The following is a 12,030-nucleotide window of genomic DNA, read 5'->3' as shown; positions in this document are numbered from 1 at the left end:
TTTATTTTTGTCATTACGTTCTTCTCATTATATTAATTCATATCAAGCATATTCTGACTCCGTGTCAGTTGGCCAAATCTTGGGTCAACATTAACCATTATGTAACCTGAATAGTTAAGGAACTAGCACAATAATGTAGCTTGAAACCTTTAAAAAAGAAAAATGCGGGTTGGCAAAATCCACAGAAAAAAAATCAGATTTTAGAAATGTTTAGAATGTCACTTCTCTCTACTTTTTCAACATTTACCTTAAAATCATAGTACAAGACAAAAGATCAATATTATAAGACAATTGAGATACCTAAATATAATTGAGCTTGAGCCTTAACAATCTGAAATACCAACCAAGCCTACAAAGAAATTGAGATAATTCAATATGGCAGAATATATACAGAATAGTATCATAGCTAAATATAATCGAGCTTAAGCCATTCTAAACAGATCCATAAAAAAAAAAGAGACCATTAACACAATTTTTTCTCAAACTAAGATGTTTCAAAATAAAAAAGAAAAGGAGAGAGAGAGAGAGAACATATATATAAAACAAATGAAAACATCAAAACTAACTCATGTTAGGTAGTTCTAGTTGCTAAACAATTTAACTCTGCAACTACTATTAATTTGTTAGTCAGAAGAATCTCCACTAATTAACAATGAATAAAAAGTTCAAATAGAAAAGAAAATAATCCACAAACAAATACGATTTTTACTGCTCCAAAATATTATATAGATACCCTTTTATTGAACAATGATCACTAATCATTCATTGCTCCAAAATCTTCATATAGAAATATATAACTAAAGATTAAGTACATGGAAAAAAAAAGTTCAAACAAAAAACCAAAAACAAGAGTTACATTATACCCTTCCAATTTTGAAAGAGATCTAAGAAGAAGATGATAAATATGAAAGTTGATTTACATGATTACGGAATTTACAACAAGGCAATCAATTTGAAAAATGAAAAAATAAAAGTAAGAATTTCAAAATCTTAGTTACATCGTAGTTTTCATGTAAAGTTAAAATGACTAGTATACAGTAAGAATCATCAAATTAGTCCATCAATATAAATGAAAATTAATTACCCAAACTCCAAACTGTTATACCCAAAAATTGGAGATCAATAACGTGGCAATAAAGGTGACAAGTGACAGTGCATGATCAGTAAAAGACACATTAATAGTCAATAAATACATTGACTCCTCAGGGTTGTGATAAAAGGACCCGGTAGACTGACGAAGAATTTGGACTGCTTGAAAGATGTCAGAACCAAGCCAAGTGCACCTTGGTCCGAGGAAAGCTAAGGAAAGTGCATCCTAGGAGGGCTAAGGAGAATGCATCCTAGGAGGCTAAGGAGAATGCATCCTAGGAGAGCTAAGGAGAGTGCATCCTAGGAGAGCTAAAGAGAGTGCATCCGAGGAGAACTCAAGACAGTGGTCCTAGGAGACCCCAAGAGAGTGGTCCTAGGAGACCCCAAGGATTTGGTCCGAGGAGAAACATGGCATGCTAGAGGAGAGTGTCATGTTAGAAGAGAGAAGTGCATGTCCTACCACCATGCACGTCCGACCAACAAATGTTTGTCTTACCACCATACACGTCCGACCAACAAATGTTTGTCTTACCACCATGCACATGTCCGACCAGCACTTGCATGAGTGGTCAGTAGGAGAGGTGAATCAACTAGCTAGAGGAGGACTAAGTCAAGATTCCCAGAAACAGCTTCAACAAGATACGCGGGAATCTCTCATTCTTCCCACAAATTGGGGGTTTGGTTACATTTTGAATGTTTTTTGTAATTTAAATGTAATAAATATAATAAAATATCCCGATTCTAGGAGATACCGTATGTATAACCCTAAGCCTATAAATAGAGGACTTATGGGTTGAGAGAGGGGCTTCTGCTTCTTTTTTCTAGAGAGAGAAAATTTGGGTCTGAGTATTCTAGAGAGAGAAAGTGTTGATATTTGAAAGAACTCTTGTATTTTTGCAATCTGTACTGAATAAACTCAGTTGGCTCAGTCCATCTCATCTTGAATACAGATCTATAAATCACAACTCTAAGTGGATTAGGCTATTACCGACAATCGGGGCTGAACCACTATAAAATCTCTTGTGTTATTTACTTTTCTTTATTAAACCGTCTGTGTCATTTAAATTCTCTTGAAGGCTTGTCGTATTTGACGTTCTCACGTCGTTGGCTAAAAACGCAGTCAACACAAACAATTTCAAATAAAGTTTCTTTCCAATTTGAAATTTAATTGAGCCACTAAAATGAAAGTAGAATTACATTCATAATTTTTCTTATGTGTCTATGAAAAATTAAAACAAAAATCAAAATAAATAAACATACAGGTGTATACTTTTAACAATCTAATTAATCTACCAATAACCAAACCAATCAACCAAACACTTGTTAATTATAAGATAATAATAGATAATTCTACATAATCAGAAAACATTCCTCTCATATTATTAACCAACCATCTACATTTATCAATTCAAAATATTCAAACAACACACAAGTTTTCTTCCTTATCTCACCGCAACACACAAATTTCTCAGATCCTACTTCACTAAGACACACAAGTTCTCAACCTTCCGTTATCACCGCAACACACATTAATCATCTCATTCAAACTCTTCTAACATTTGCATAATATTATAACAAAAACAAAAGTAAGAGAACATACCTCTTGCAAACTGTTGCAAATAATGTTTCCTTCCAATTTAAAATCCAATGAAGCCACTAAAATGAAAGCAACTTACATACCAATTAATAGACTATCAACATCAATGGCCTTTAATTAGGAAACCTCATTTAAAAAAAAAGGAAATACAACTCTTGCAACTAGGAAACTATCTCAAATAAAATTAGTCTAAAAAAGAAATACTGAAATGGCTCAAAGTTTGATGTTCAATTGTACTTTGTAGTCCAAATATGTTTTTTTTGGTATGAACCGACCAGCCTCCAAGAAGAAAGCATTAGCACTTCATTAATAAAAAAAACATAGATGCAGAGCAAATCCATTAACTAAAGCCAAAATAAATAACAAAATGAAAATCTCTATCATTATAATTACTAATTACTTTTACACTAAAAATAAGATGATAATATAGAGATGAAAAAAGAAAAAGGGATGATGGGAAAAAGTCACAAATTTTTTATTATGAAAAAGAGTTATCTATTGCTGAAACTTCATGAATAATGATTATTTATTTGAATTTTTTTTTTGTCAATTACAAGTTTAAATTATGATTAGAGACATTCAAAAAACAAAAATGGGTAAAATATAAGGGTTGGAAATAATGCCAAAAACAGTAATAAGAGTAACACAATCAACAACACTAATCTATAGTATTTTCTTTTTTATATTGGTCGATGGGGACAAAAATGTTATTCATATGCATAATTCTCATGATTATCAATTGAAGTTGTAGGACCACCACTACTTTTTTTTCTTCTACAAAACTTTCAAGACAATAACATTAACAAAGACACTTTCTTATTTTAATAAATAAAATAATAAGAAAAAATTAAAAAGAAAAGAAGAAACTGGGGTTGGTGTCTTTATTTACTTCTATACTAAACAAACACACTTTCTTAGAGAGCTAGCTAAAAACAATAAGCACATGAGCTGTAACATTGAATCCATTGAGCGACAAAGTAAATGAGAAAGTAAAAGCAAAGTTCAATGCATTACGAGCAGAGAGAGGAATATATATAAGACAAGGACCATCAGTGGTTTGCAAGAACAAAGTTACACATCAGCAAAAGCTTTTAGGCACAAAATATAACAGAGGAAACTAACACAAAATAATTCAAAGAACAATCCATGTTAAAGACAATAAACGAATGAGAGGCAAGAGTTAAGTTTTTTATTGTATTTTTTTTTAATCACCACCTCCCTAAATGAGGACGCAGGAGAACACTTTATTAAAGAAAACAACCCCAAAAAGGGATGGTATCAAAACCAAGCGACACAATGCCTACAAAATTGCATACCCTTGCCAAAAGGAAAACTACACCAGCAAACCAGAAAACAACACCAGATAGTAGTGAGAATAACTCACGACCCCAATCCCAAAATCAAAATGTTAAGTTGCTCTGACACATAGGGATCGGTTACAAGAGTAATGATGCTATTGATCCAGAACCAGAAGAGTGTCCTAAAGTAACTGCAAAAATGCTCAATAAAAGAGGTAGACAAAGACAAGTGTTAAAAAGGCTGAACTATCGAGCTAAAGCTTCATGTTACTAAAACTTTGGAGTAACGTAAAGGAGAACTGGAGAACAAACAAGAATAATAAATTTTCTTTGTATTTTCCTGGAAGAATTTCTGTTCACATGTTGGTATGGTAATCTAGACTACTTGGTAAAACATAATATATGATAATGGTAAGGGCACTAGCATTCCATGATGTATATCTTCAGTCTATTTTTTTCCTATGTCTTCTTCTACATTCAAAACAATCAGAACATGGATAATTATTTTTACTTGAAGAATTCGTGTGCAGCTTTTCAAACGGTATTTTCAGCTCTTCAACTAGTATTTGGCGAAGCTTCTCATTCTCCTCCTTCAACTCTTCAATTACTTTCTGGTGTTTCAATACCTATGCCATAAGAAAATGTCAAAATAATTCACTGAACTATTGCTACATTATACATTTAGACAGAAGCTTTAACATAATCTATTACCTAGAGACATTTAGGCCTCATAAACAAAAAACTTAGTGCTCCTCTGGTGGATTAAAAATAAGGAAAAAGCGCATATTGGTGTAGTGCCCTTTGAGATCATTTAATTTTTAAAAGAAAAACAATAGCATCAGACTCAAAGCTACCAGTGGTTTATTATATTGAAGATTACCATGTGTAGCATGGTGTTTTCTGATCTCTGCCGTCCATCCTACAAAATCAAAATCATACACTATAATCCCAAAAATCAATCAAGAATGTGGCAAGATCAATAAATATACTCACAATGCTCCCCCTCTACTTCTCCCGAAAGAAAAAAAAAGCATGTTCAGACAAATGTTTTAATTTGTGTGTAACATAGTCATGTACTATCATGACATACAGAGACTTATGCATTCACTACTAAAAAAACCAAACAAAAGCATATGCAATCATGCAAGATCTTTATTTCTTTATTGTGGAGCAGAAATGAAAAATATACGACAAGACATCATCATATATTTCTTTCATTTTCAGAAATTGTTGAAATGCATTTATTTGTTTGTGAGCAGGCAATCAATAAAAATTTGTTAAAGTCCGAACAGCCTTTCAAGAAAAGATGCATAGTTTTCTTCTAGTAATATCAGTTATAATCATTTAAGGAATGATAAGACACACAATGAACGTATTGGGATAATTTTTTCTAAAATCAGGGTTCCATCGACCAGTGTGGTTCTAAATACCACAAAATTAATAGAATTAGTGTTTTCTTTTTTATAATCAATTTTAAAATGAAAGACGACTTCTGTAAGGTATTAATGTTTGGTTGGGTAACATTTCCAACCAAAAATATAAAAGAAATAGTCTGAAGAAGGTTCAAAAATGATATATAACAAGACATTCTAAGCAATAACGACACATGAAAACCTTTTTAAGCAAGCAAAAGTGTGCAATACACCAAGCTAACAGATAATTAGTGAAGTTGTTCCATACATATGTATAACATACCACTTCATTTAGTTCGCTTCCTTCTCCCTTCAAAACTGGACTCTGTAGAAAATTACTGAGAACCTTTTCTGTCATACTACCAAAGGGTGTCTCAATTGAAGAGTTTTTTGATGACGAAGTAATTGTGTAACTTGAATCTGTACTTTTATTTTCATATCCAGTCAAACTTTGAGAAGCGTGGTCTGGAACTTTTGTTGCCAACTGCATGATACTTCCCATTGGATTTTGGCTTGAAGAATTACTCAGCATGCTCATACCTCCTTGTAATGAACTTGGAAGAGCACCTTGACCAAAAGGTAATTTGGGACCAAGGCCTAACTTCGTCATCACCTTTGTCATGGCTAGCTAGCAAATTTTTCAGCTCTATCTTCAGACTTATGATTAGCTAATGATAAACAAAAAAAATTACATAACACAAGAAGATAATACTTACAACAAAAGAAGTTTGAATTTTCTACAATGCGGTGGGCTTCAAAGGAATGCATGCCATGTGAGGTCATTGTTTGAGACAAAACTACTAATTTTAAGAGGAAAGTTGTATCAATGATTGGTTCCTAAATATACATATCATGACATACCAATTCCAAAACCATGGCCAAAACCAACTCCACATCCTACGCCAGCTTGAACGTTCTTAGCTCCAAGCTTCTTAAACTGAAAGAAAACAAAGAAGAAGAGATGTTGAAGAGGAAAGAGGGAAAGAAAAAACCCTAATTTCTGAGAGGAACACACATTCAGAATTGAAGAGAGAAAGAGGGAAAGGGGAAAGAGGTTCAAATGGAATGAAGGGGTTCTTTCCATAGGCAGGAGACTCCAGGGTTCTTGCTTCCAGCAGGAGAGATGCCATGAAGGAGAATCGCGTGAGGGAGAAGAGAGTCGATGGAGTGGGTGTGAAAGAGAGGGGCAGAGGAGGCAAATGGGTTACATAGAATTTTCATTAAGCGACTTCTTTCTATTTCATTTGGCACCTAAATTGTCTTTGAAAAAAAATAAGCGTGTGTTTTTTTAATTTGCCCATTAATAATGCTTTTTAATATATGTCAATTTTTTACTGTAATATATACTCAAAATTGTTGTAGTGATTTATAAAATGTTTTATAACAAATATAGATACGTTATTAATTATCCATTGTTATAACCATAATTGTTACTCAATCTTCTACAGATGGTCTACAATGAGATGGGGCTAAAATACCGTTTTACCCCTCATTGTATTTTATCCTTAAAACACTTAGTTTCTTGGAAATGAACCCATAATTACTGAAATGAGATCTCTATCATTTAGCACCTTGAACCAAAATAAAAGGAAACCATCGTTTCACTTCTTCATCAGAAGCTATAGATATTCATATCTATGATTAACACACCTCTTAATTATACTACCGAGTTCCCAAGATGTAAGTATGGGCTAGTCTGCAGGGTAAGTTGGTAACTAAAAAGTCAAAGAATTGAAATAATACAATCAATTATAATACTAACCACTCAGAATTGAGATTGAATTGGCATATGGTCAACTATATGGTATGGCTAGAATAGATAATAACGATATGTTTACTTATCATATCTACTGTCAATATTGGTCAAATCCAATGTAACAAATACATCTGATCTTATCTACTTTGCTAATGTTCTGGAAAGAACATAACACCGTGATGTGTAAGTAGATCATATCGTAGATTGGCAAGTCAGTGTAATTCCTGTGCACTGACTAATATTAGGACTAACTTATTCAGAACATATAATCATATTTATGTTCCACTGTGACTACGTCACTATAAATATGATTGGATAAATGCTCGGGATTTAATAGAAGTTTATACTAAACAAATAATCATGAAAATAAAACATGTGAGCAAAGTGATTGACCAAGTCAAAAATTGATTTCTATTCTTTTATTGATAATAAAATGAGATTACAAAGAAATTGGGTTTTTATTAGGACATAAAACCCCCACAGGAAAAACTGGCTTTGTGCCTGATACATGCATCTCAAAAGCTTCAACCTTATTTCCAAGCACATCCTGTACACGTATTGACTGATCATCCATTAAGGCAAGTACTACCAAAGCCTGAGGACTCCGGGTGATTGTTAAAATGGGTTGTCAAGCTTGGGCAGTATGATCACCTATCATCCAAGAACAACGATCAAAGGACAGACCTTAGCAGATTTCTTAGTTGAATGTATGGGAATCACCAATGAGGAAGTCGTAACCCCAGCCCGCGAGCTGTGGAGACTTTACGTCGATGGTCTTCTAATGAAAATGGGTCGGGGGTAGGAATCATCTTTATCACTCCGATGGGAAATCGTTTTCATTCAGCTTTGTAGTTTGGCTTCAAAGCGTCAAACAACGAGGATAATATGAAGCACTGTTATTAGGACTTCAGATAGCTTCCGAGCTCAAGGCGAAGGCCATTCACTGCTATAGTGATTCCCAATTAGTCGTTAATCGGGTTTTAGGAGAATATATAGCTCGTGGCATTAAAATGGAAGCCTATTTTAAGAGAGTTAAGGCGTCGTTCAGGGAATTTGAGTTCTATGCCATAGAACAAGTTTAGCGGGAGCAAAACTCAAATGTGGACGCTCTGGCTAGGCTTGCCATGACCAAAGAGGCTGGCACACTCAATGTGGTGCTGGTCAAATTCCTATTGGTCCCAAGCATTACCAAGCTCGAGGAAGAAGATATCAACATGATTGACTCACAACCTACCTGGATGACCCCCATAATTGACTACTTCGAAATCGGGAGTCTCCCGACAGACCAAAACGAGGCTAGAAAACTTATGTACAAAATACCATGATACACCATCTTGGAAGGGAAGTTGTACAGAAGATGGTATTCCATGCCACTACTAAGGTGTGTAACTTCATCCGAAGCAAGAAATTTTTTAGAAAAAATCCATGAAGGATTTTGTGGAGACCACATTGAGGGGAATAGTCTGTCGAAAAAGGTGATTAGGCAAGGATACTTCTGGCCTACAGTTAAAGCAGACTCGTTCGAATACGTCAAGCGTTGTGACAAGTGTTAACGGGTCGCTTCGATACCACGAGCTCCATCCACCAAGCTCCCCATGATGAGCTCTCTGTGGCCATTCGCGGTATGGGGAATTGACCTCATAGGTTCCCTACCAATCGGAAAAGGAGGAGTAAAATATGTCATAGTCGCTGTTGATTATCTTACAAAGTGGACTGAGACTGAATCGCTAGTTACTATCACCTCGAAGAAAGTTCTGGATTTCGTGGTGAAAAATATAATCTGTAGATATGGGGTACCCAGGAAAATTGTATCAGATAACGAGACCCAGTTTGACAATGATCTGTTCACACAATTTTGTGAAAATAATGGGATAATCAAAAGTTTTTCCTCTATGGCCTACCCACAGGCAAATGACCAGGTCGAGGCAGTGAATAAGAGTTTTATTAAGAAAAGGCTTGAAGAGGCTAAAGGGAAATGGCTAGAGGAATTACCACAAGTCCTATGGGCATACAAAACGACATCCCGGACCTCAATGGGACATACCCCCTTCTCCTTGGCTAATGTTTGCAAGGTTATGTTACCTATTGAGGTCGAAATCCCAACAATAAGATGTGAGTCATACGACCAGACCTCAAACCAATCCCACCTCGAAGAAACTTTAGACCTAATTGAAGAAAGACGGGACGAAGCCCAACTAAGGAACGATGCATACTAGTAGAGGGCTACAAGATATTTCAACAAGAGGGTTTGAGACAGAAAATTTGGATTAGGAGATTTGGTGCTCAGACGCGTGTTTTTGGCCACACAAAACCCATCTGCAGGTGTGCTCGGGCCTAATTGGGAAGGACCATACCAGATCGAGTCCATCATTCGACCTGCTATTTATAAACTAGCGAGATTGAATGGAGAATTGGTCCCACGAGCTTGAAATGGTGAACATCTACGACCTTATTATCAGTAATGTAGGAATGATGTTTATTCATTTTCAACCAAGCTTGTATTTAATTTCTTCTTTTTATCAATAAAGCACTAATTTTTATTCAAAGTTTTGTGTATTTTTATTGTTATACTTTTGCAAGCTCTCAAAATTCAATAACCAAAGATTGCAATCATAGGATATTAAGGGGGCATAAGTTGTATATGGTAATACCATAAGCTCGAAAATGTAACATCAATAAAAATTAATCAAAGTGTAAATAATAACAATATGGATCACTAACCTAGCACGAATTATACAAGTATGGAACAAACTAGCAAAACCTAATCGACACGATCACTAATTGGAGTTCTGAATAAACGAACAAAAGTTTATAGGTCGAGATAGAGCTAGAAACTTTTCGCAAATAAGTTACCTCCTCGCAACCCCAGGACCATACTCAAGGATGAGAAAAAGTTACTGTCAATAAGCGAGAAATAACTAGATTAACAATGTTACATACCAAATAGTATTTCATAACAAAGATATGAGGTAAAATTAATATTCGATTTTGAAGATAACGAAGTTGAAAAATGTACAATCAAATGAACTATGTATGAATACGTTGAAATTTCAGCTTAAGCAAGACAAGTATTTGTGTAGATAAATAAATATAGTACTTTATGCACAAGCTCAGAATATTTCAAGGCTAGAAATGTGAAGTGTGTAATGAAAGAAAAAGCATCCAAGGTAGACAATATTCATAAATATTTCGAGCAAGAAATGTAAGCATAAAATTTAAACTATCATTAAAAGAATCAAATCTTGAGTTTCAATTGTCTAGGTTCAAAGGGCATGAAAGGAAGTTAATTACAAAAATAGATAAAAATAAAACTAAGGGACGCAATCCTTGTAAAAAAAAGTGGTCTTCAAGGATCAACAACTCCGTCGACCACGGTCTCGGCTTGTTCGGTGGCTTCCGCTGCCTCTTCTGCATCGAGCTTGGCCTCCTCCTCCTCCAATCGAGCCTTCCATTTGGCAATAAACTCAGCCTCCCTATCAGATAGAAAGCTGGTATCGAGGCCAAGATTATTAGCCCAGATCCAATACATCGCCATGTCTACGGAGCGATCTTTTTTGGTCTTAAACTCCTCAAGAAGACAAGCCTTCTTGCTCTCGATGAACTCGAAAATCATCTTCTTATCCTCTTCCAATTTGGCGTTGAGCTCTTGGAGTCTTTTGATCTCTAAGTCCCTGGCCTCATCCTCCTTCCAGGTCGCCTCTGGCATGGCGTCCAGCTCTGGGATCCTCTTGATCTCTGCATCATCGCTTTAAACTCCAGCAGAGACCTTTTAAGGTCGTCCTTAACCCTAAGTTGCATCCATGACATCTTGAGCAAGCGCCTTGCTCACTGTAACCTTGTGGTTTAGGAAAAAGTTATACTGAACAAAGTATAAGAATGCCTACAATGAAAAACCAATGTTAAAAGCAAAAATTCAAAGTTGGCATAGAAGTAGTGTAATGCCCCGAAATCCCTAATGCGGTTTAATGGCTGGATTAGTTGGCCGGGAGGGCCATAATTGTTTAATTATGCCATTAAATGATTATATGCATGTTTATGTGAATTATATTATAATATGATGTTAAATGCATGCATGTGGGTCCACATTTAATTATTAGGGCATTTTGGTAATTTGGCCCGTTGAGGGCATATTTGTGTATTTTGGTGCATATTGTGATTTATGGATGAGATCTCATTATTATGGGGATATATTTGAGCTATTCGGCATGAGATGGTCCTATGATGCAAATTATCGGTTTTGTCATAATGGGGTCAATTATTGGGATATTGGATAATGAGAATTATTATTTGATGATAAATTGGGAGTTATTGAGATCAAGTGGAAATTCTAGGAGTTTTGACTATTTTGTCCCCGAGGATATTTTTGGGACCCCGAGCATTAGGTTTTATTTGAGGTCACTTAAGCCTGAAGCAGTCTGTTAGAAGGAACCATACGTTAAAACACCTTTCTCTTTCTTCCTGTTAGTTCTTTTTACCGTTCGTGGCAATTTCGAAGAAATCTTGAGTTCCAGGAGTCGGAATCAAGCGAGGATCGAGGCATAGCGATCCTAGAAAAGATTAGAAGCTTCTTGACCGAAGGATTTAATGAGAAACAACCCAATAAAAGGTAATCTAAGCTTTTGTTAGAGAATATTATTATTGCTCAATGGAAATATGGAAAAACCAATTACAACTCTATGCAAAAATACAATGGACAAGATAATATTTATTAAATAAGTATTACAACTCAATTGCTCAAAATACAAGTAAATAAAAAGATGTAGAAGAAGAAGATTACAAACTCAATACTATAACAATACAAGTAAATAAGAAAAACACAAGAATGAAAAACACAAACAAACTCTCACACAACCAAAGTGTAGAGTAGTGGGGATCACC

At 35.0% G+C, this 12,030-nt stretch overlaps 1 protein-coding gene across 11 annotated transcripts; it reads right to left on the bottom strand.

Moving 5' to 3' along the window:
* Positions 1–4,301: 4,301 nt before the first annotated feature.
* On the bottom strand, positions 4,302–6,648 carry LOC133792744 (uncharacterized). Of its 11 annotated transcripts, none has more exons than XM_062230659.1 (6): positions 6,479–6,647; positions 6,258–6,334; positions 6,113–6,148; positions 5,680–6,020; positions 4,865–4,903; positions 4,302–4,610 (listed from the first exon to the last, which is right to left on the bottom strand). In XM_062230659.1, coding segments are annotated over exons 1-6 (678 nt in total). In that variant the 5' UTR covers positions 6,481–6,647; the 3' UTR covers positions 4,302–4,427. The 11 variants fall into 11 exon arrangements, with proteins under 11 accessions (XP_062086643.1, XP_062086647.1, XP_062086640.1 ...); XM_062230663.1 differs by having other exon boundaries at positions 5,680–6,024; positions 6,479–6,642; XM_062230656.1 differs by having other exon boundaries at positions 6,258–6,647.
* Between the last annotated feature and the right edge of the window lie 5,382 nt (positions 6,649–12,030).

Source organism: Humulus lupulus, chromosome 7 (genome assembly GCF_963169125.1).
Source record: "Humulus lupulus chromosome 7, drHumLupu1.1, whole genome shotgun sequence".
Lineage (NCBI taxonomy): Eukaryota > Viridiplantae > Streptophyta > Magnoliopsida > Rosales > Cannabaceae > Humulus > Humulus lupulus.
Note: the sequence above shows the minus strand (reverse complement) of the source record. Positions and strands in the feature narration are given on the sequence as shown.